Source organism: Arachis ipaensis, chromosome B8 (genome assembly GCF_059453495.1).
Source record: "Arachis ipaensis isolate K30076 ecotype BB chromosome B8, ASM5945349v1, whole genome shotgun sequence".
NCBI classification, from domain to species: domain Eukaryota; kingdom Viridiplantae; phylum Streptophyta; class Magnoliopsida; order Fabales; family Fabaceae; genus Arachis; species Arachis ipaensis.
Window position 1 is genome coordinate 26,579,596 of NC_142443.1, and position 25,261 is coordinate 26,604,856.

General features: G+C 41.0%; 2 protein-coding genes and 1 non-coding gene across 3 annotated transcripts; 1 reads left to right on the forward strand and 2 right to left on the reverse strand.

Annotated features, from left to right (window-relative positions):
- Positions 1-7,144: 7,144 nt before the first annotated feature.
- LOC148547497 (small nucleolar RNA R71) lies at positions 7,145-7,253 on the reverse strand. Its single transcript, XR_015898881.1, has one exon. It is a non-coding gene; the product is annotated as a small nucleolar RNA R71 (small nucleolar RNA).
- A 15,168-nt stretch (positions 7,254-22,421) lies between these two features.
- On the forward strand, positions 22,422-23,582 carry LOC148547498 (uncharacterized). Its single transcript, XM_088496501.1, has 2 exons — positions 22,422-22,533; positions 22,621-23,582. Exons 1-2 carry the CDS (start codon positions 22,422-22,424, stop codon positions 23,580-23,582), a joined length of 1,074 nt encoding a protein of 357 aa, XP_088352627.1.
- Positions 23,583-24,058: 476 nt separating this feature from the next.
- On the reverse strand, positions 24,059-24,751 carry LOC148547499 (uncharacterized). Its single transcript, XM_088495470.1, has 2 exons — positions 24,535-24,751; positions 24,059-24,375 (listed from the first exon to the last, which is right to left on the reverse strand). Exons 1-2 carry the CDS (start codon positions 24,749-24,751, stop codon positions 24,059-24,061), a joined length of 534 nt encoding a protein of 177 aa, XP_088351596.1.
- Positions 24,752-25,261: the final 510 nt, after the last annotated feature.

Sequence of the window (25,261 nt, forward strand, 5' to 3'; positions counted from 1 at the left end):
AAAATAACAACAAATTTCATTCCAAGCCCTAGTTATACTTTAAAAATTATTCACAATAGTTCAATCTACTAAACGAAGCAAATCAAACCAGTAAAACTAAAATGCAACTAAGCGAAACGCTACATTGCAAGATTTCAGATGAACAGTAGTTTTCTCATACCTTTGGTAGTCTTTGTTGCTGTTTTCATTTATTTCTGGTTGTTGCTTGCAAAATCTTCTTCCGATTTTTTTCCAGTAGTGGTTTTCGCAGAGAATGTGATAGAAGTTTGAGTGATTTTGAGAGAGATTCGAAGAGACGGAGCGTTTTCGTGTGTGTTGAAGAAGAAGGAACATTTCTTCATAATGAAGCGCGAATGAAGTAATCATTTCGTTTGTATGGAGTGCGTGGAAGCCACGTTTATCTAATGATACTGGGAAGCGCATTAGTTGTTTTGGATTTGGGCCAACTTGGTTACATGATTACATGGATGTGTAGCAGGCCTGTTATAAATAATAGAATTTATATTAATTGAACTTAAAGTTATTTTCAATTTATTCTAATTCAAATTATTATAATAAATTTATAAATAATTGATTTATTGGTATATAATTTTTAACGGAATTTCAAATTTTATAAAGATATGCGTATTAATAAAAAAATATGTAAATGTTTTAAAAAATATAAATACAAATAATTAACTTAAGTTATTTATTTAAGAAATTATTTTATTTTATTAACGAGAATTTGTCGACCTAAATTAAACAAGTGCAATTTCATTTTTCCTGTGACAATGTCCACACCTAACTACATTTGGTGTTAGAAATAGTTTAGGGTCATATTTTGAAAAAAAAAAAAAATATCATTTCAAATGCAACTTTTTACGTGAAAAAAAAAAGTAAAAATGTATAAATTTTAACCAAAAAATAAAGAATTTTTAGTTGCATATAAAAAATTGTTATCCTAAATTTATCATCTATCCTGTCTATTTTTTAGATTCGGCAGAATTTTTACTTGACAACAATGAAAAAAATATAAATTATACATGAAAAAACCTAGATTTTTAGGTACTGCGTTATCTTTGGAAGGGACTAACAAAGAAGATTTATTGAACTTTTACGAAATTAAACAAAAATTTTTGCTATACAAACACTAAGGCTGTGTTCTATTTTGAGAATGAAAAAAGATAAGACACTAAAGAACAAGACACAAAGAACAAATATAAAAATAATTAGTGTTTCTATATTTTATTTGGTAATAAAGTAGAATAAATCCCAGAAGTTAAATTTATTAATAGTTTTTTTCTATTCCAAAAATTTGGGAAGATAAATATAATAATAAAAAATACCATTATAAAAATTTCATAAAGTGCAAGAAAAAATGAAAATTAACTTGTGTCGCTAGTTAGTGACTGTGTGTTCTTCTTACCAGGATGGACACAAAATACACTAATTATGTCTGTTGACACAATGTTTCTATCCATGTTGTATCTGCTAAAGATGATTTTATGTCTCTGCATCTCTATCTCAGTGTCCTGTTCCTGTAAAGAAACGTGTCCTAAGAGTTACGCTGAATGTGGTGTTGATTTTTGTATAATGAAATTACAAAATCTAAAATTAAATTAAAAATGTAACTACACAGTTGATTCTAAATAATTTAAATCAGATGTATTCATATTTTGAATGGAAAGCCAACGTTGTTTGTTTTCATTCCAATACATTGAGCAAGTTCACTAGACCACTATCAGTTGATGGTGTAAGATTTTTCATTGTATGGAACATGACCCTAAACTCTAGACCTAAATCCTAAAGTACGAAAGCAGTTTAATTTATAATTTTATATTATCTAGATAAAGTTACTATTCCTAGTCATAAGCAAATTATTCAAAATTAATTAATGACAATCGCCAAGATTAATTTTTAAGTCTCTCGTTATAGGGCTAATTGTACGTTATTAGAATAAAATTGGTCTTTGTATCTTACTCGTGTTTTAAAAAAAAAAATCATCTTTAAGTTGTTTTAGAATTTTACAGAAGCCATTGTCAAGTATAAGTACAACTTAGAGGGTTTTTGTTCCGAGCATATCTATCTTGCATCTTGTACGTTTTTTTCAATGGAATAGTTGTGATTCAATCCTATTAGAGATACAAAAGACTTTGATTGAGGGAGATGGAGACAACTCTTCAATCACCTTTATGAATGTAGATATGCTTCTGTATTATGATTAGTTTTGCATAGATTTGACATGAGTGCTTTCAATTACAATGTCTATTTAGTTATAACACTAGCATTACGAAATACGTAGATTTGGCTATATCAGCAATTCTTCATGAAAGATTTGGGACAAGTAACTTATATTCTAATCTATAAAGTTAAAATTATAAGGTTGTTCATACTTTCACAATCCATGTACACTGTTACCAAATTAAAAATGCCTAACCTAATATATTCCAACATGGAATATTTACCAATCGGCACTAAAGTTACTCTCCATAGGAACTCCCCTATCTGAAAATCCCTAAAGAGAGAGTACTGTGAATAGATTACGATATGGTAATATCAAGCATACCTCAAATAGCATCCTTTGGTACCATTCTCGTTTAATGCTTACTTGTCTTGTTGTATCTCTCTGTCTCTCTTTCTCTCTAGCTATTTCTGTGTTTCTGTCCCTTTCTTTTTGTGTCTGTGTCTATCTCTCTAAGTATCTTCACCTATTTGTTGCTATTTATTTTTCTGCTTGTGTATCTGTCTGTCTCTTAGTTTGTCTATATCTCCATTGGCTCTCTATGCCGCTATCTCTCTCTGTCAAAACTATGGTTGTCTCTCTCGCTCTGTAACTCTCTATTGCTCTCTGTCATCTCTGTCTTGCTATCTGTCTGTCTTCTTTTTTGTCTTTTTGTCTCCTTTTTTTGTATGTCTCTTTCCCCTAGTCGTCTCTTTATTCCATTCTCTCTCGCTTCCTCTGCTTGTCTCTCGGCACTTGTCTCTCTCGCTATCTTCTCCTTGTTGTGTATTTGTTTGTCTCTCTCAGTTTGTTTATCTCTCTTGTTATCTCTCTTGCTATTTCTATCTCTGTCTATCTGTCATTCTCTCCGTGCACCTACATCTTTTTTGTCTGTCTGTCTCTCTAGAGAATCTCCCTATCGTTGTCGCTAGCACTGCTCTGTCCCTGTCTTTCTCATTGAACTTTTTGTTCTGTTGCTTTGTTTTGGACAAATGTTAAAAACTATATTTGACTTCTATTGAAAGGATATTAATTTTATAAACTTCATATTAATCATTTAATATGATTCGATAATGAGATAGTAATGGTGGACACCACGATACAAACGTTATGGAGATCGCCTCTTAGGTTCATTTGTTAAGGGTTTGTTTTCTGGTATAAATTAAACATCACTTCTTAATGCCAGAAAAACATGAATCTGGGATTGTATCCCGGAATGTAATTTTCTTTTATAACATCCTAGATTCATTCTGTCTTGTCCAAAATACTTTGTTAAAGGTTTTTTTTGGTACAAAGTAAACAAAACTTGTTAATGCCACACAAGTATGAATCAGGGACTATATCCCGGAATCTATTATCTTTTGTTAATCTGGGATAAAATCCTTTATTTATTTTTTTGCAAAAATACTATGGTATGGATTTGTTTTCAGATTTGTTTTCAGGTATGAAGTAAAAAAAACTTCTTAATGCCATAGAAGATATGAATTCGGGTTTGTAACCCGGAATCTTTTTTTTTCATAATTCGGGATACAATCCTGTGGTTATTTTTCTTGTGAAAATAATTTGTTAACTCTTTGTTTTCTGGTACAAAGTAAACAAAACTTCTTAATGCCATAGAAAAATGAATATGGGATCGTATCCCGGAATCTATTTTTTTATAATCCGGGATATAATACTATATTTATTTTTTGCGAAAATAATTTTTTTTTTGTATTTCAATTAACAACCAAACTCATTTGTTTCAGCCAATTATCATCTATAGACAATGTGATTTTATATTCATCTCAGTCGGAAATGAGTATGTAGCAAATAACCCTTACGAGCACCCTAGAAAGGCCACTCTATCTATAATTCCACCCCTACTATCTGAATTGTTGCATCAATAGTAGGGTTGTAAGCTTTCCAGACATCACATGGTGCAACATGATTATTAAGATGTTACAGAACTATGGTGATTTTGTTTATTTATATGGGTTTAATATTGGTAATGTTAACATAATACCAGCTCCGTAGGGTCATTAGATAAGGTGTTAGTGGAGGTCTTATGGAACAATTTTTGTCGTGTTCTGCTGCCACGTTGGACTCGTCCATTGTTCTTTGTTCCCAGGGGTTTAAATTCCTCAACAAATATTCATTCTCTTGTATATGCAAATCTCAGACTCCTTTTTTTGTTCCCATTTATTTTTTTTGTTTGAGTGAAGACCTTCCTCGCTACCATGGTGTATGATGCGTGAGCATCTTATCTATCTTTTCCTTTTGAATTTGTACCTGAATTGCTAAGTTTAATCAAAATTTAAATATCTTTTAGCCACTATGGATGCTACTTTGAGTTGTGCACAATTCTATTTATTTCAGGTAGCATTCGGAGGGATTTGACGGAGTTTTGTAGCAGAAAAGGGAGAAAGCAAATGATGCTGTCAATCCTGACCTCCCTGCACTCAAACTGGAATAACATGAGTTACAGAGGTTCAATTGACGCAATTCCAGATTTCCAGTGGCATTGAAAAGACAACTTCTAGAGCTTTCCAACGATATATAATAGTGCACATTTCTCCTCCAGCAACCTCTGCATCCTCCACGTTGAACTTGGTTCCTGCCAAGTTCAGCGTGGATTTGAGAACTCCCGGGGAAGCACTCGCTGCCTTCTCCACGCCGAACTTGGAAAAAGCCAAGTTCAGCGTGGATTCAAAGGAACACGCTAAAGACCACGATGCCTTCTCCACGTTAAACTTGGAAAAAGCCAAGTTCAGCGTGGAGCTTAATGAATCCAATGGTCCCCACGTTCCTCAAGCCCTGCACGGATCAATCAAATTAATTTTGATTTAACTTTTATTTTACTTATAATTAGGAAAAAATATTATTTTAGTTTTAGAACATATATTTTACATTAATTAGGATTAGATATAAAGGAAAAAGAATCAGCCCTTCGGGCTCTCTCTTCTCTTCTACCTCATTCCGTAATTTACAGTTTACCAGAATCCTAGTTTTCTCTCTGAACCATGAGCAACTAAACCTCCACTGTTAAGGTTAGGAGCTCTATCTATTGTATGGATTGATACTATTATTTTTCTATTTTAATTCATGTATTGATTTCTATTTCAAGAATTATTTTCATTCTTTATCTTATGAATTTGGGTGGAACGGAAGTATGACCCTTGTTCTAATTGAGTTCTTGTATAACTTGGAAAAGCTCTTTACTTGAACAACAGCCTGAAAAAACAATTTCTCCTAAACTTCTAATTATCTGGACTTAACGAGATACGTGACATATAATCCTTTTATATTTGGATAATTAGAGTTTTTGTGGCACATAAACTAGAATTGAACTTCATCCTCTAATTGGAATTAAGTGACCAAGGAATTGGCGATTGATGAAAGTTAGAGTAGACTAAGAAGATCTAAGGAATTAAGGCTTAGTCATATATAGTTTTCCATGAATTAAATCTTGCATGATTAAAATAGTTAGTAGGAAAAGTCAATCCGGAAAATAGATATCTCTGAAACCTTAACTGTTTCTCCGTATATTATTCTCATCAATTAACTGCTTGCTGTTTTAATTTCTGAATTACTGTTTAATGCTTTTAAATACCAAAACACTCTTTTCTGTTTGTCTGACTAAGCCAATCACTCAACCATTGTTGCTTGATCCATCAATCCTCGTGGGATCGACCCTCACTCACCTGAGGTATTACTTGGTACGACCCGGTGCACTTGTCGGTTAGTTTGTGGGTTATAAATTCAATACTAAGTTTTTGGCGCCGTTGCCGGAGATTGACTGTGATTAACAACTACTTGTTATTTGATTGCTTAGATTAGATAATTTTTTCTTTAATTATATTTTTTTAGTATTATTAATTTTTATTTTCTATTTCTTTTTTCTTTACATTTTTTTTCGTTTCATTTGCTATTCCCCCTCCCCTGTGTACGTTGTTCCTTTTTATTTTTATTATTCAGTTTTTAAAATATAAAAAATAACAAACAAACAAACATTCATTATTATTTTCATCCTCTTTTTTTAATTTTCTTTTACATTCTTTTTATTTTAAATTTACGTTTTTGTTTTATTTTTTTTACGTTATTGTTCTTTCTTTTAATTTCCGTTTTTTTATTTTATTAGTTCCATTTGATTTTTGTCTTTATTTTTCAAAAATTTGCATCATATATTTTTTTCTTAATTGCTAAAATTAAGTTTGGTGTTCCCTAATTATTTCTATTTTAATTTTTATTAATTAATTGGTCTAATCAATTCGAAATTTTTGTTCTATTTTAATAAGTAATTTTTGAATTTTTGAGTTAATTTTTTTTAGTATTTTTTATTTTATTTTTTTTACACAGGTTATCTCACTGGGAATTCTCTACACTCTGACGTAGAGATTCCCATCTTTTCTTATTTTCTGTTTGTTTATGAGCAGGAACAGAGATAAAGAATTTCTTTTAGACCTTGATCCAGAACTTGAAAGGACTTTCAGGCGGCGTTTGCAACAAGCAAGACTGTACAAGGCTGCAGAATCCACTATGGATCATAATAATGCTGTTAATGCCAATGTGGCAAATCCAATTGGGAATGAGCAACCTAGAAGAGTGCTTGGCTCTTACACTGCTCCTAATGCAGATCTTTATGGCAAAAGTATTGTGGTGCCTCCAATAGCTGCAAATAATTTTGAACTGAAGCCACAGCTAGTCACTCTTGTGCAACAAAATTGTCAGTATCATGGACTCCCTCAGGAAGACCCAAATCAGTTTATTTCTAATTTTCTGCAGATTTGTGATACTGTAAAGACCAATGGAGTGAATCATGAGGTGTACAAACTCATGCTCTTTCCATTTGCTGTGAGGGATAGAGCAAAGCCGTGGTTAGATTCTCAACCCAAGGAGAGTCTGGATACTTGGAACAAGGTTGTCACTGGCATTCTGACTAAATTTTTCCCACCTCAAAAGCTGACTAAGCTAAGGGTGGAGGTTCAGACTTTCAGACAGAAAGAGGGTGAGACCCTTTATGAAGCTTGGGAGAGATTCAAGCTACTTACTAGGCAGTGCCCTCCATACATGGTCTCTAGATGGACTCAGCTGGATATCTTTTATGAGGGCTTATGTGAAATGTCCAAGATGCACTTAGATAATTCTGCAGGTGGTTCTTTACACATGAAGAAGACACCAGAGGAGACTATTGAGCTTATTGAGTTGGTTGCTAACAACCAATACTTATATTCCTCCAACAGAAATCCTTTGCACTCTGAGACCTCTCAGAAGAGAGGCGTGTTGGAAGTGGAAGCTGTTAATGCTCTTCTTGCTCAGAACAAGCTTATGACTCAGCAAATAAATCTACTTACTCAACGGTTGAGTGGGATGTAAGTTTCAGCTGTCAACACTCAGAATGCACCCCAAGAAGCCTCTTATGACATGACAGGTAATTTTATGCAAAATAAAAATTATGATTATGCTCAATTTTCTTCTGAACATGTCAATTACATGGGGAGTGCTCCTATAAATCCCAATAATGATCCTTATTCTAAGACGTATAATCAGGGATGGAAAAATCATCCAAATTTTGGGTGGAGAGAGCAACCTCAGAGGCCACAAAATTTTAATAATAATTCTCAGGGTGGTTTTCAACAGAATAATTTTAATAACCACTAGTTTCAGTCATCTCAGCAAGCAACTTCTCAGCCCCAGCAGAACAATAATTTGGAAGTAATATTAGCAAGTTTTAGACAGGAAACCAGAGCATCAATCAAGAACTTGGAGATTCAGATGGGTCAATTAGCCACAAAAGTTAATGAAATTGATCAGAGGACCAGTAATAGCCTTTTTGGTAACACAATTCCAAATCCAAGAGAGGAATGCAAGGCTATTACCTTGATAAGTGGACAAGTGGCAAGTACGGAAGCACAAGTTAATGAGGAGCCAGTTGAGAAAGAAGCTCCAGAGGAGAAGAAGGAAGGAGTAGAGCACGTCCCTCTAAAGCGTGCAGACAACCCATTTCCAGACTCTCTTGACACTTATCCTACATTGCCAAAGGCTCCTGAGTACAAGCCCAAAATGCCATATCCTCAGAGACTTCAAAAGGAGACCAAGGACAAGCAGTTTTTGAAGTTCTTGGAAGTCTTCAGAAAGTTATCAATATTCCTTTTGCTGAGATTTTGGAGCAAATGCCTCTCTATGTCAAATTCATGAAGGAATTGTTGTCAAAGAAGAAGCCTTTAAAGGGAGACGAGACAGTGGTCCTGACTAAGAAATGTAGTGCCATCATTCAGAATAACTTGCCATGAAAGATGCCAGATCCAGAGAGCTTTCAAATTCCATGCACCATTGGGAGCACAACCTTTGAGAAAGCGTTATGTGATCTTGGAGCAAGCATCAATTTAATGCCCTTGTCTGTGATGAAGAAGTTGCAAATCCAAGAGGCACAACCCACAAGGATAGCATTACAAATGGCAGACAAATCTATGAAGCCTGCATACGGATTAGTGGAGAATATCTTGGTCAAAGTGGGTAAGTTCTTCCTCCCAGCAGATTTTATGATTCTTGATACAGGGGAGGATGAGAATGCCTCTATAATTCTAGGAAGACCATTTCTAGCCACTAGAAGTGCTCTGATTGATGTGGAAGAAGGTGAATTAGTACTTAGAGTGCATAATGAGCAACTGGTCTTTCATGTTTTCAAAGATATACATTCAACAGGTGAATAAGAGAGCTGCATGCAGACTGAGCTTATTAATCCAAACCTTCAAGAACCTCCTGATGATGCACAGCAGAATTTGCAGCTCAAACCTCCTTTGGTGACAACCAATAAAATTCTTCCTGACATCAAACCTAAGTTTGGTGTCGGGAATGCATTATCCACCAAGGGAGAGGGTCCTAAAAAGAACCTAGAGGATGGAGAAACAAAAAGATCCCCACTGAAGATTTCTCCCTAGGAATGAAAGTGGTGTTGACTAGCAATCCAATGTGGATTTATACAGTAAACAGAATCCTCTCTCTGGAGCATATTGAGCTGATTCATGGAGACACAAGAAAGAAGTTAAAAGTAAGGAGTGAAGAGCTGAGCCCCTATGATCCTCCTCCTTAGAGGAGCTGACCGTCAAGCTAGTGACGGTAAAGAAGCGCTTGTCATCGCACCGAGGTCATTTTTGGAAACTACTTCTCAGACGACGTATAACTCTACCAGGAGCTAAGCAACCTCGTCGGAGACACATACCTCGGTTGACTCGAACGGAACATTTGGCGCCCACCGTGGGGCCCAAAAGTTAATTTAACCCCACTGCTTTCTACCATACTCCATTTTCTTTCTTTTTTACACAGGGTTTCTCAACCTTCTAGCATGGCCGATAATGGAGTCCCTCAGCTCACTCAGGCCGAGCTCTTGGCACAAATGGCTGAATTACAAGCTGAAGTCAGGAGACTCGCTGAACTATCCACTCAAAACAGCGTTAACAAGTGTGAGGAGAACGGTTCGGACGTCAAAAGGGGAGAATTGTCCAAGAGTCCACGCTAAACTTGGGCTGCATCAAGTTCAGCGTGGAGAGGAAGAGTGCATGCAAAGGTTGCGACGCTGAACTTGCTCCATTTCAAGTTCAGCATGGATCACGTCACTTGCTCTAATCATGCAATTCCATACCATATCATGCCCAAATCCCACCAAAAATCAAGCAAATCAACACCCAACCCTTTTGATTCTCCCTTTCTTTCCCCTTCGTTGGTCCCCACCCCCTTCAACACCCTTCACCACAGCACCCTTCCATTAAACCTGACCCCCAACCCCTTCTATATATGTAACCACTCCCCTCCCCTTATATATCTACGTTCCCCATTATATATATATATATATATGTTCCGAGGGTTACCTGAAACTGTAGGTCGATCTCGGACGAGATCTTTTGTGGTGATCGGAGATGACGTGTCCGGCTGTGAGTGGAGGCCGGAGCTATCGTATCCGACTTGTTGAGCTTGGCTGCACTGCTGATCCTTCATCACCGGAAGGTGGGGGGTACCTGCAAGGGACTCCGATGCTTAAGTTAGCAAGGGTATTAAGCAAGTTTTTTGTAGAATCAGAGTATGAGTTATACTTGGGTGCTCTAGTGTATTTATAATGGTGTGGAGTGACCCTTTTAGATAAGATAAGTTAGTTATCTTATCTTATCTTATCTTTAGGTGAGGTTAGCTTATCTTCAAGGAAACCGCCCTTATCTCTATAGGCTTGGGCTGCCTTTGGATTTGGGTCGTGTTCCTCTATCTGAGCCTTTTACTGGGCTTTTCTGGCAATTTGGCCGAGCTCTTTGAGAAGAGGTCGGTCGCTTTATCGCTAAATATCCCGGGTCGGATAGCTTGACCCAGGGTATGAACAGTGCCCCTGATCGAGCTCGGTCTTTCTTTCTGAGGTCGAGTCTTAGTTTTAGGACTTCGATCCTTCTCTGGTGAAGCCGAACTCGAGCATTTTGTCAACTTCATCTTTGCAGAGTTCTCCTTTTCGGAACGTTTTCTTTTGCTTCTTCTTAAAAGCGCGCGCTTTTGCATTAGCGATCTTAGCTTTGGGAATATACGAGGGTTTAATACCCTCATTAATTGGTTTTTAATTGCCCCATTTCCCTTAGCCTCTTTATTTTTGAATTTCACACTCAGAAAAATGGTTTCTCTTCTCCGTAACTTCCCTGTTCTTTCTCTCTTTCTGTTTTCGTCTGGAGTTTGCAGTTTTCGCGTTTCTCCATGCGACATTGCTTGGTTATTACTTTTTCTGGCTGTGGAAGAGCGATTCTGGATTCTGTTCCCCTCTTCAACTTTCTTTCGAAGTTTTCTGCTTTTTCCAGGTTGGTTTTTTCTTACTTTCTTTGTTGCTTGCGTTATGTCGTTTCTGTTTTTGGCTTTTTTGAAAGTTTGAACCTTTTGTATCGCCATGCATATGCTTTTTTATTGTTGTGAGGGTATTTCTTGCTTTCTGAAATGAACCTTTTGTGCTCTAGGGTTTGTGCCATTTATTTTTCTTCTTTTGCGCTCTGCATGAACCCACTTGCTTTCTCGAAAGATTGCTCCTTTGATGTCTTTCACCTATGTTGATAGTTTTCTTTACTGATGGATTTTGTAAAGGATAACAATGCTTTTTTATTTCTCTAAAAAAGGTTGTGTCTTTGATGACTTCTTCTTGATACGTCTTGTTATTTGGTTGCTTCGTTTGTTGACTAAACTGAGACTGTGGGTCTGGGGGGTAGTTATTTTGATTGTTTTATCTGTGGCTCGTGGCTTTCTATTCAGAGCGTCGTTTTAGTTGAAAGAGGTCATTATCTTCCTGTATCGAGGTGTAGGCTTGTAGGTTTTCCTAAGTCCTTGTTCTGTAACTGCCTCCAAAGGATGCCCCTGGATCTTTGGTGTGGGTCCTGGAGTTTTCTTTTGTTGCTTGTGTTGTGCTGGATTATGTTGGCCGAGTTGTTTTCGATTTCATCCGAGATGTTTTTTAGTAATCCAATCTTCTTTTCTTGTTGTAGGACTAGTTGACTTCATGTCTTCTCGCAAAAATATTGTTGAGATATCTTCCCAAGTCCCTGAGGGCATGGCTGATTGGGTGGATTCTATGGTTCTTCTATGTGTTTCGTTGGTTGACTCCGAGTTTTGTCAGCATCTTAGGCAATTTCATAGGATTTGTGGTAATGGTAATGATGAAAAGAACTATGAGCTTGTATCTCCTAATTCTGAGGAAAGGGTCTGTTTTTCTATCTGAATTGCTGGAGAGCGCCCCTTTTTCTATGCATATGACTTCTTTTTTAGTCAAATGAATATTACTCTTCCTTTTACCCCTTTTGAGACCAACCTATTGTGGTCTTGTAATGTAGCTCCATCCCAACTTCACCTCAATTCCTGGGGTTTTATAAAATTTTTTCAGTTGTTGTGTCATGAACTAGGTATCCCTGCTTCACAATCCCTCTTCTTTTATCTCTTTGTTTTGACAAAGCCTGGGGTGGTTAAGAAGAAGGCCGCTTGGGTTTCTTTCCGAGCTTCCCAGGGAAAAAAGTTTTCTCCATGTTTGATGAATCTTTCCGCGACTTCAAAGATTACTTTTTCAGGGTCCGAGCTGTTGAAGGAGCTTGGCCCTTTTTTCTGGATGAGAATGATGAGCCCGCCTTTCCTTTGGAATGGCAAAAGAATGTAATGGTATCTAAATACACGTGGGAGATGTTAGATAAGGCTGAGCAAGCCTTTGTGACTGTGCTGGAAGAACACTGGGGGCAGCCTCCCCATCTCGACACAAAGAAATTCTTAGCAAACCCCTCTCTCCTCCGAGCTGAGCTGGGTAGTGGTCGGTTTCTCTTTTGTTTTTTGCTTATTTTGTCGAGTTTATCTTTTATAAGATCTTTTCTGATTTATAACTTGGTTTTTCGCTGTGATGTTTGTTTGCAGAGATGATTAAAAATAATGAATCCATGAAGGCCTTTAAAAGGGCAAGGAAGGCTACTGCAGCTCAAAACGTCTCGGCCAAGGCGGCTGGGGAGGAGGCTAAGCGAGAGTTCGACAGAATGAAGGGTTTGAAGGAGGAGCTCCAAGTGAAAGTGACCAAGATGGAGAAGGAGTTGGAGGGCGAAAAAGCTAGTTCTGTTGCCTTGGCGGCTTCTGTGAGGTTGGCTGAAGACACGGCATTGAGGCACAAGGATAGCTATGTCACAACCTATAGGGAAGTGATGCGTCTCAGGGAGGAGTTGGAGTCTGCCCGGGCTGATTATGCCGAGCTCCAGGGTTACCTTGTAGGCAGTGTAAATGCTGCTTATGAGAACCTGAAGGAGCAGGTTCAAGTTCTTGCACCCGAGCTTGACCTTACTCTCTTCAGCCTAGACAACGTTGTGAAGGATGGAAAGATTGTCCCTGACGACCCTGATGACGATGATGTTGAACCTCCTCCTGTGCCTGTCGCCAAGACCTCTGTTATGCCGACTTCTTCAGCTCCTTCAGCCGAGGCCGGTCATCCCGAGTCAGAACCTGACTGTCAAACTTGAACCGGGATGATGGGACTATGGATGCGGTGCTTCTTCAGACTCGTCCTCCTTCACCCTGTGTTGATGCTGCTAAGAAACCTGTGGATCCCCAATGATTTTTCTGGATGTTTGTGTGAATAGCCCGACTTGTGGGCTTTTGAACTCTTTATATTTTGTAAATGGTGGTTCTGACTTTGCTATTTTCTTAGTTGCTTGTTTAGCAACTTTATTTTGAAAAACAAAGTATTTTCCAAGCTCTTGGGGCTGATTTTGATAGCCTCTTGAGTTTATTATTATTATAACTTGTCTTTTTCGTAACATATCTGTCTGCACCCGTCTTGGTACCTTTCTAGGTTTTAGGAGTGTTGGAACTTTGTTGTCCGACCTCTTTGGATTTCCTTTGTATTTCATACTTGTGGCTTGATTCCTTTGAGCCTTGGCCTGAAGTTATTTCTAGTAATTCATTTTGTTTGGACCTTGTTCAGGTCTCTATTAGGAATTACCTTGTATAACGTTAAGATTTTTGGGAGGCCGATGTCGTCATGTCGGTTTTGTCCAAGTTGTTGTTAGTAATCCTCTTTCTTGGACCTTGTTTAGGTCTCTTTCAGGGAATACTTCTATAACTTTATGTTTTGGGCCGACTTCATCATGCCGGGCTCTTCTAAGTTATTTTCATAATCCTCTTTCTTGGACCTTGTTCAGGTCTCTTTCAGGGATTACTTTTATAACTTGTTGTTTTGGACCGACTTCATCATGTCGGGCTCTTCTAAGTTATTTTCGTAATCCTCTTTCTTGGACCTTGTTCAGGTCTCTTTTAGGGATTACTTTTATAACTTGTTATTTTGGGCCGACTTCTTCATGTCGGGCCCTTCTAAGTTATTTTTGTAATCCTCTTTCTTGGACCTTGTTCAGATCTCTTTCAAGGATTACTTTTATAACTTGTTATTTTGGGCCGACTTCTTCATGTCGGGCCCTTCTGAGTTATTTTTGTAATCCTCTTTCTTGGACCTTGTTTAGGTCTCTTTTAGGGATTACTTTTATAACTTTGTATTTTGGGCCGACTTCATCATGTCGGGCCCTTCTGAGTTATTTTTGTAATCCTCTTTCTTGGACCTTGTTCAGGTCTCTTTTAGGGATTACTTTTATAACTTTGTGTTTTGGGCCGACTTCATTATGCCGGGCCCTTCTAAGTCATAGTAATCCTCCTTTATAGGGCTGGCCAGACCTCTTTCCAGGAATTTACTTATAACTTTGGTTATTGCGACTGATCCGACTTCTTTACGTCGGCCAGTCTTTAAGTTATTTTTTAGCAATCCATTTTTTTAAAGACCTGTCAGGTCCTTTCTATGGATCACTTTCGATAACTTCTTGCATTATTCTATTTTCATCTTTGCCGATTTTGTAGAGATTGGGTTTAATCCTCGTTTGGTCGACCTATTAATGAATTTGGTTTTCATCTCTGTTGGTCTTTATCGTGATCGTGCAGTGAATTTGATTTTCACTTTCTTCCGATCTGTAGCTTTATAATTGGACGATGAATGTTTCAGATTAATACGCCTTGAGAATTTGTAGAAGATCTAAACAGATTTTATTCAAAAGAAAATGCAAATATATACATGTGGGAGCTTTATCCCTCTAAGTCGGGCAATTTATAGGTCTTGGCTTGGCGCCTCATTAAAAAACCTTTTCAGGAAAAAGAGTGTGCCTTATCCTAAGATCCTTTATCGTCCCTAACTGTAGTACCTTCTTAGGTTGCAGGCGTACCATGACCTAGGAAGCTCTCGCCCATCGAGTTCGGACAGTCTGTAGTAGCCCTTTCCAAGTACTTCTATGACTCGGTAAGGTCCTTTCCAGTTTGCTGCTAGCTTTCCTTCTCCAGGTCGAGTTGTTCCGATATCATTTTGGATTAGGACGAGGTCGTTCTCAGCAAATCCTTGCGGCACTACCCTTTGATTGTATCTCGAAGCCATTCGACATTTCAATGCCTCTTCCCTGATCCGAGCTCTTTCTTGGACTTTTGGAAGTAGGTCGAGTTCTTCCCTTTGAAGTTGGGAGTTGGCTTCTTCATTATAGTGGATCACTCTTTCTTGGCTTCTTCATTATAGTTATTGCCTCCATTCCGTATGCTAATCGGAAGGGTGATTCCTTTGTGGTGGAATGCGGCGTTGTTCGATATGCCCATAGGACTTGTGGGAGCTCTTCAGCCCATGCTCCCTTTGCGTCCTGTAATCTCCGTTTTAGCCCAGCCAATATGACTTTGTTGGCAGCTTCGGCTTGTCCATTGGCTTGGGGATGTTCTACGGAAGTGAACTGGTGTTTTATGTTCAAGTCGGCTACTAACTTTCTGAAGCTTGCATCTGTGAATTGGGTGCCATTGTCTGTGGTGATGGAGTATGGAACTCCGAACCTTGTGATAATATTTCTATATAAGAATTTTCAACTTCTTTGAGCAGTGGCGTTAGCTAGAGGTTCTGCCTCAATCCATTTTGTGAAATAGTCTACCCCTACTATGAGGAATTTAACTTGTCCCGATCCCTGAGGGAAAGGTCCGAGAAGGTCGAGTCCCCATTTTGCGAATGGCCAAGGTGAGATCACGCTGATGAGTTCCTCTGGCGGGGCGATGTGAAAGTTGGCATGTTTCTGACATGGTGGACATGTCTTTACAAACTCCGTGGCTTCTTTTTGTAGAGTTGGCCAATAGAACCCTTCCCGGAGTACTTTTTTGGTAAGTGCTTACGCTCCGAGGTGATTGCCACAGATGCCACTGTGTATCTCTTCTAGGACTTCTTTTGTATTGGAAGTCAGTACACATTTTAACAATGGTATTGAGATCCCTCTATTGTATAGGGTATTGTTTATGATAGTGTAGTATTGTGCCTCCCGTTTTAACCTCTTTGCCTCCTTTTCATCTATAGGAAGTGTTTCTGTCTTGAGGTAGTTAATTATGGGAGTCATCCATCCTTGATCCAGACCTGTTATGGCTAGGACTTTTTCCTCTTCCGAGATTGATGGATTCTGCAGCGTTTCCTAGATGAGACTTCTATTGTTGCCCCCTGGTTTGGTGCTGGCTAGCTTTGAGAGTGCATCAGCTCGGGTGTTCTGTTCGCGGGGTATGTGGCGGACCTCATATTCCCCAAGTTATTTGAGATGTTCCTTGGTTTTATCCAAGTACCTTTTCATGGTGGGATCCTTGGCTTGGCAGCTCCCTGCTATTTGTGAAGTGACCACCTGTGAGTCGCTGAAGATGATGAGTTTTTGACTCCAACCTCTTTAGCCAGCTTCAAACCAGCTAGTAGTGCCTCGTATTTAGCTTGGTTGTTTGAGGCAGGGAACCCGAATTTGAGAGAGAGTTCGATTTGGGTTCCTTGGTCGCTTTCAATTATCACACCAGTGCCGCTTCCAGTCTTATTTGAGGAGCCGTCCACGTAGAGATTCCATTCTATGGGGTTTTCGGGGTGTCTGTAAATTCTGCAATGAAGTCGGCTAGGTATTGTGATTTGATGGTTGTCCGAGCTTCGTATTGAAGGTTGAATTTGGACAACTCGACTGCCCATTGAAAGATTCTACCTGCTAGGTCTATTTTCTGCAGTATCCCTTTTATGGGCTGGTTGGTCCGAACCCTAATAGTGTGAGCTTGGAAGTATGGACGAAGTCATCGAGATGTTAGTATGAGAGCATAGGCAAATTTTTCTATTTTTTGGTAGTTCAGCTCGGATCCTTGTAGTGCTTTACTGATGAAGTATACGGGTTGTTGCCCACTGTCGTCTTCTCGAACTAGTGCTGAGGCTACTGCCCGACTTCCTACCGCGAGGTATAATATGAGTGGTTCTCCTTCTTGTGGCCGAGATAGAATAGGTGGTTGTCCTAGGAATCTTTTGAAATCTTGGAAGGCCTGTTCGCACGCCGTTGTCCATTCGAACTTTTTTCCTTTCCTTAGAGTAGCATAGAAGGGGAGAGATCTATCGCTGATCCCACTAGAAATCTGGACAAGGCTGCCAGTCTTCCATTAAGCTGTTGTACCTCTTTATGCAAGTCGGGCTCTTCATATCGAGTATAGCCTGGCATTTATCCGGATTTGCCTCGATTCCTCTTTGTGTGAGCATAAAACCCAGGAATTTTCCAACTTCTACTGCGAAGGTACATTTTACAGGATTTAGTCGCATGCCATGCCTTCTTATGGTGTCGAATATTTGGGCGAGGTCGGACATCAACTCTCTTCACTTTGTGTCTTTATTAACATGTCGTCCACATAGACTTCCATGATTTTTCCAATATGATCCGTGAAGACCTTATTCATTAATCTCTGGTAAATAGCTCCCGTATTTTTAAGACCAAAAGGCATGACGATGTAGCAATAGCTTGCTTTTGGTGTTAAGAATGAATTTTTTTCTTAGTCGGGTGGATACATTGGGATTTGATTGTATCCCGAATATGCGTCCGTAAACGAGAGGTATTTATATCCGGAGGAGGCATCTACCAAAGCGTCGATACTTGGGAGTGGATAAAGATCTTTTGGGCAGGCTTTGTTGAGATCAGTGTAGTCGGTGCACATTCGCCACTTCCCATTTGATTTTTTCACCAAGACGATGTTAGCTAACCATAGTGGGTACTTGACTTCTCTTATGAATCCTGCCTTCAGTAGAGCTTGTACCTGCTCTTCCACAGCTTGGGATCGTTTGGGTCCGAGCTTTCTATGTCTCTGTTGTACTGGCCGAGATTCTGGGTAGACTGCTAGCTTGTGGCACATTAACTCGGGGTCCATGCCTGGCATGTCTGCAGCATTCCATGCAAAGAGGTCGACGTTATCTCGTAAGAACTGTACGAGTGATTCTTTTATGTCTCCCTTTAGGATTTTTCCAATATTGGTTGTTTTGTCTGGGATGTCTCCGATCTGTACTTTCTCTATTTCACCTTCGGGTTGTGGGCGGAGTTCTTCCCGCCTCTGAACTCCCCCGAGTTCGATTGTGTGGAACTCTTCTCCTCTGTCTTTGAGGTTTAGACTTTCGTTGTAGCAGCAGCGCGCCGTCTTCTGGTCTGCTTTTATTATAGCTATCCCTTCTGCAGTTGGGAATTTCATGCATAGATGTGGAGTCAAGACTATTACGCCGAGCTGATTTAACGTTGTCCGACCTATTAAGGTGTTGTAGGCCGAACTTACGTCGACCATGATGTAGTCTATCTTGAGTGTTCTTGACTGGCTTCCTTTTTCGAAGGTTGTGTGTAGTGAAACGTATCCAAGTGGTTGAACTGGGGTGTCTCCCAGTCCGAACAAGCTGTTCAGATATGCTCTTAGTTCTTTTTCTTCCAGGCCGAGCTTGTCGAAGGCAGTTTTGAATAAGATGTCGGCGGAGCTCCCTTGGTTTATCAGTGTGCGGTGAAGATTTGCGTTTGCCAGTATAATAGTGATGACCATGGGATCGTCGTGTCCTGAGATGACACCGGATGCGTCTTCTTTGGTGAAAGTGATTGCGGGGAGGTCGGGTGCTTCCTCCTTTCCCTCGACATGGTATACTTCTTTAAGATATCTTTTGCGAGATAATTTGGAGATTTCTCCTCCCGCAAATCCACCGTGTATCATGTGGACGTGTCTTTCTGGTGTACGAGGTGATCGCTCGGTTCGTCCAACATCTTCGTCCCTTCTTCTTTTTCTTTGCTCATCGTCTCGGTAGCCAGGTACCGATCCAATTTCCCTTCTCTTACTAGTTTTTCTATGACATTCTTTAAGTCAAAACATTCGTTGGTAGAATACCCACAGATTCGATGGTATTCACAATATTCAGTCCGATTTCCTCTTCTTTTTTTGCCTTTGAGTGCTCGAGCTGGGGGTATTTTTTCAGTGTGGCAAACTTCTCTGTAGATATCCATAAGGAACACCCGAAGAGGGGTGTAATTGTGGTATTTTTTTATTTTCTCCCCATGTCGATCTTCCTTCTTTTTGGACTCTTTGTCCTTATCCCAGGAAGGGTGGGTGAATCCGGATTTTGAGGTCTCTCCTAGTCGAGAGTTTTCCTCCATGTTGATGTACTTCTCTGCTCGTTCTTACACTTCGTTCAGAGATATGGGGTGTTTTTTTGATATAGAATGGCTAAAAGGTCCCTCTCACAAGCCATTGATGAGGCCCATAATGGCGGCCTCCGTTTGTAAGCTTTGTATGTCTAGGCATGCCTTGTTGAATCTTTCCATGTAGCTGCGTAGATTTTCCCGATCTCCTTGTTTGATTCCTAATAAACTTGGGGTGTGCTTGGTTTTGTCTTTCTGGATAGAAAATTTGGCTAGAAACTTTTTGGCCAAGTCGTCAAAGCTTGAGATGGACCTAGGGGGTAGATTGTCGAACCACCTAATCGCCGTTTTGGTTAAGGTAGTCGGGAAGGCTTTGCAGCGGACTGTGTCCGAGGCGTCGGTGAGGTACATTCGACTTCTAAAATTACTGAGGTGATGGCTGGGATCTATCGTGCCGTCGTATAATGGCATATCCGGGAGTTTAAAGTCCTTAGGGATTTTGGTCTTCATGATCTCCCTAGTGAATGGATCTTGATCCTTGCGAGAGCTGTCCTCATGGGTAGATCGAGTAGCTTTGGCTTTGAGATCGGCTTCGAGTTTTAGAAGTTTATCTTCTAATTCCCGACACCGCCTTATCTCCCTTTGTAGATCCTTCCTAGCTTCTCGCTGATGTTGGGCTTCTTTTTCAAGTTGCTTTAAACGATATTGAAGCGTCTCTAGAGCTCCCGAGTTTGGTGAGTTTTTATCCCCGTTAGATTCTGGGGTATCTTTTGGTGTGGTGTCTGCGTTTTTGTGTGGCGTTCTATCTTCTAGATCTGAATCATGGTCGTTGTCATGGTCGTCCGCCATGGTGATGGGATGACTTCCAGATTCCCCGGCAACGGTGCCAATGTTTCAAGGGTTACCTGAAACTGTAGGTCGATCTCGGACGAGATCTTTTGTGGTGATCGGAGATGATGTGTCCGGCTGTGAGTAGAGGCCGGAGCTATTGTATCTGACTTGTTGAGCTTGGATGAACTGCTGATCCTTCGTCACCGGAAGGTGGGGGGTACCTGCAAGGGACTCCGATGCTTAAGTTAGCAAGGGTATTAAGCAGGTTTTTTGTAGAATTAGAGTATGAGTTATACCTGGGTGCTTCAGTGTATTTATAATGGTGTGGAGTGACCCTTTTAGATAAGATAAGTTAGTTATCTTATCTTATCTTATCTTTAGGTGAGGTCAGCTTATCTTCAAGGGAACCGTCCTTATCTCTATAGGCTTGGGCTGCCTTTGGATTTGGGTCGTGTTCCTCTATCTGGGCCCTTTACTGGGCTTTCCTGGTAATTTGGTCGAGCTCTTTGAGAAGAGGTTGGATGGTCTGACCTGAAGAGGTCGGTCGCTTTGTCGCTAAACATCCCGGGTCGGATAGCTCGACCCAGGGTATGAACAATATATATTACTACCCCCCTTATATTTATATATACACCCCCTAGTTTATATTTATATATTTTGTTCGGTATGTCGGGTACCGGACGGTTCGGGTTGGTACTTCGGTTGTTGAGGGGGAATCGCCTGGTTCCGGGTTGCTGGGTTGGAGAAGGTGTGGCCGACGTCCCGAGCTCTTTGTGTGAGAGGGGGTGTCACCTGCAAAGACACTCCGACGCTCTAGTCAGTCGAGTGTGCAAGCGAAAAGTGAGAGAATGGTGTGTGACGTACCTTGGAGGAGGGGTAGGACCCTCCCCATTTATACCATGTCAGAGGTGGGTCCCATAAGGGCAGACCCACATTCCTCGAAGCTTTCTCCATACAGTTATAGCGGAGCTATCAGGGACGCGTGTCCGGGTAGGAGGTTGAGCAGCTCAAGCCCGACCGTTCGGGTCAGGTGGTCCACGGGTCGAGTCGGCCCGTATGCTGTTTGGGCCAGGCCGTAACAGTGCCCTTAACGCCGACAATGGACGTGAACGCTGTTGGTGGCGCGTTATGTTTTCTCCCTTATGTCGTCGCCAGATCGGCCGCTCGTGGAGAGGTCGTGCCTCTTGCGCGCGTGTCTCTTCATTGACGGGGATAACCATTCGTTGCCTCGTTCTTTGTGCCGGGCATTTAATGCTCATAATGGGTTGTTTCAAACCCTGTGAGTAAAGACTCAGTTTTTTAATCCCCTAGCCAGTTTCACACTCCATTTTCATTCCATTTCCTTGTTCATCTTCATTCCATTTTCTTTGCATTCTCCTTCTTCCTTCCTGAATTTCCTACTGTGATCTTCGCATTTTTGAGCATCCATCCTTTCCTGCTTTCCTCTCAGCTATCACAGTCAATCAGGTAAGCACTCTTCTCCTCTTCCTCTGCTTATGTTTGTTTTATCTTCATTATCAGTTCTTCTATATGCATGTTGCTTATTTGATTTGCATGCTAGATGATCATAGTGTCGAGTAGGTGCGTTAGGGGGTTACCATTCCAGGGTGTTAGCCTTTTAGGCCTTTGCTTGGATTCTGCTTTAGCCATGCTTGATCTTAGTTATTGGATAGGCTAAATGTAGTTTCTGGGCATTTTCCGGACTCCCGACTTCATAGACTAACCGAGTGGTACCTACACTGTAGGTATGCCTCGCGTCGTCTCTCGAACTTCCTCCTCTGCTGCGGGTTACGACCCGTACGCTTGGGTGACTTCTGACGTAAAGGACTCCCCGAACCAGATGGGCGAGGAGGAGCTTACCGAGTTCCGCCAAGCCGAGTACTTGTGCGGTGGGACTAACGAGGAGGCCAACTACGACGTCTTTGTTCCTGCCCCCCAACGAACGACTATATGAGCTTAATTTCCATTCTCCCTGGGTTGCCGATTGGATTTGGTTCTATAAGTACATGTTCACCCAAGTGAGGGTTCGTATTTCATTTTCTGCATTTCAAATGGCGCTCTTTAACCAGATCTCCGTGGCGCCGTCGCAGCTGCATCCGAACAGTTGGGCTTCCATCCGCTGTTTCAAGATGGTGTGTGAATATTTAGAGTTGCCGGTGTCCATCGACGTTTTACTTTTTTTCTTCAACCTTACGAATCCTTCCAAGGAGGGAAAAGCGAGGAAAGGGTTCATGTCCTTCCAATCTGCCCAGGGTCGGAGGATTTTTGGCTTGTTCGAGGACTCTTATCATGGGTTTAAGGGCAAGTATTTTAAGGTGCGCCCAGTCAAAGGTCGCCATCCCTTCTGGTTGTCGTTAGAAGGGGAATGCCTCATCCTGACGTATTGGAGTTTTGGGGCGGGGTCCAACACCTTTATCAAGGTGACTTATAAGGGGATGTCCGCTGTGGATAGAAAGATTGCCGACGTGTTGTTGGCCGTTTTTGGGAGGAATCATGTGAATCTCCACCTCTTAATAGGTGACCGGGAGGTCGCCAGAAATTATATTTGTGAGTAGTTTTGTCGTTTCCTGCATTATTGTTGCTTCGATTGGTTATGCTGATTTCACGACTAACTTATTTACTTATTCGTTGTAGTGGAGATGTCTGCTTTAGTGACAGGGCTTGAGGGTTTGTACAAGACTTTCTTGGCGGATAGCGATGAGGAGAAGGCTGACGAGAAGGCTGATGGAAAGCCAGAGAACCCTCCTAAGGACAAGAAGGATCAGGCGGTGCCTTCACCTCGTGACACCGAGATGTCGGACAAAAACTCTGACGGGATGCGCGTTTCTCCTATTCATGAGGATACGGCCAGCATCGGGCATTTGTCTTCCACTCAACAAGAGGATGATGACTTGAAGCTTATCCCCACCCCCAAAAGGCAGAGGGCATCCTCCAGCCTCGAAAGAGTTCTCACTGTGATGGAGAGGAACTTCGACGCTGGGGCCTTCATAGACTCCCAGTTGCTCCCTGGCACGGAGGATCACTTCCTTGGCACTGAGCTTGCGAGGCAGGCGAGGTGGATGTACCGTACCCTTCTCCGCGGTGCTGCAATAGCTTGGAAGGCCGAGTTCGAGCTGTCGGGAATGCAGTCGCTGCGCAGGAAGCTCGAATCTGCTGCCAAGGCCAATAATGAATTCAAAACTCAAGTTGAAATGCTTCGGGAGCAGCTGTCCAAGACGGGGGAGAAGCTTAAGGCTGCCGAGGAGAAAGTCGTGTCTGCCGAGGAGAAATTGAAGATCTCTGATGCCACCGTGTCCCGTCTAACCGAGCGGGAGATGACTTTGGAGAGCCAGCTCAATGCTGCGCAAGGTCGGGTGGTCGCTTTGGAGAAGGAACGCGATGCGGTCGTCTCGTCGGCTAAGGCTACTCAAGCTGAGGCCGAGGAGCTTAAGAAGAAGCATAAAAAGACCGTGAAACAGGGAAAAAGCACGATCTTCATGACTGAAGAGGCTCTCAAAGCCCAGGTGAAGATCGTTGCTCCTGATTTCGACACGTCGGCAATTGGCGTCTTTAAAACAATCAAGGATGGCAAGATTGTCGACATTCCCAAAATGTGATCTCTTGTACCTTTGTATTTTTGTTTGTAGAACTTGTGGAACTTTTTTCTTAATATACTTTAGTAGTCGCTTGGTCGGCTTGTGATTATCATCATTTAACTGCTTATTGGTAGGACGTACTTGTTCTATTTTGTTACCATTTTGTTGGTGTTGGCTTGTCGTGGCGTTCATTTACCGTCGTGCTGGTATTTCGACGAGGCCAAGTCGTGGCTTTACTATTGCTATAGCTGTTTGTTATGGCTTTAGCTTAGTTAGCTCCCGGGGTGATCAGTCCCAGGGCACCGTATTGTGGTCCCGTTTAATATGTATTATAAGGAACTTGTTGTCGTGGGATGCGTAAATGGCCGAAAGTAAATGAGAGGGTAATTTCAACAAGTAAAACATTAATCGATAATTAAACAAGTCTATTGTCATAATAAGTACTTAACAAAAGTAAATCACTGAGCTCGTCAGATCGCCTGATCGGCATGTTTGAGCTAGGAATAGAATCTTCTCAAGTTACCTGCATTCCAAGTTCTCAGGACCTCTTTACCATCGAGCTTCTCCAATTTGTAGGCGCCCTTGCCAATCACCTCTTTGACTCTGTAGGGACCTTCCCAGTTTGCCGCCAGTTTATCTTCTCCCTGAGTCGGTAGCCCGATATTGTTGCGCCGCAGGACGAGGTTGTTTTGCTCAAATTTCCTCTTGAGCACTTTGGTGTTGTAGCGTAGGGCCATTCTTTGCTTTAGTGCTATTTTTGACAAATGGGCTATCTCCCTAGCCTCATCTGCTAGGTCCTTTTCCACCGCTTTCTCTACTCCATTCAAAAGTAATCATGGGCTCGGCTCGCCGATCTCTACGGGTATCTTCGCGTCCACCCTGTATGTCAGGCAGAAAGGGGTTTCCCCTGTGGACGATTGCTCGGTTGTTTGGTAAGACCAGAGGACCGAGGCGAGTTCATCGGCCTATGCACCTTTTTTGTTATCCAGCCGCTTCTTGAGGCCCAGCAAGATGACCTTGTTTGCAGCCTCAACTTGACCGTTCGTCTGGGGATGCTCTACAAAGGAGAAATTCTTCTTTATGCCCAGACTGGTGAGGAATTCCACGAACTTTTTGTCGGTGAATTGTGTCCCATTATCAGAGACAATGACTTCTAGGATGCCGAATCGAGTTATCACTTGCCTCCACATGAACTTTCGACAATTGGCTGAGGATATATTGGCCAGTGGTTGATGAACGTAAATATTCTTATGCCGATTAGAAACTAGTGATAAATCCGATCGTGAGTATAGTCTAACCAACATATGAATACTGCATCAAACAATTCTAAAATCTATGACCGAGAGTATTGATCCTGGGTCGTTCTCCCTAGGAATTGCTTTAAAATGTGCATCATTGATTAGGAAAGCTTTTATGGTTTTGAGAGTTGGTGCAAGAATCCAAACTAGCAAGCAATCAACAATTAATGGAAATAAAAGCTTTGGCCAAGGGTAAGCATTGGAAGTTCCATCATTATAGTTTCCTTCAATTATGATAAGAGTTGATTATTGCTTCACTTAGTTAATCCCCTAACAATGGAGGAAAGTCAAGTGAGAGTAACTAACTTGAGTCACAAGTCCTAGTCTCACCCTAGGGAAGTCTAGCTTTAGTGTACTCCAAGCCAATTAGCAATTCTCAATTCATAATCTACAATTGATATC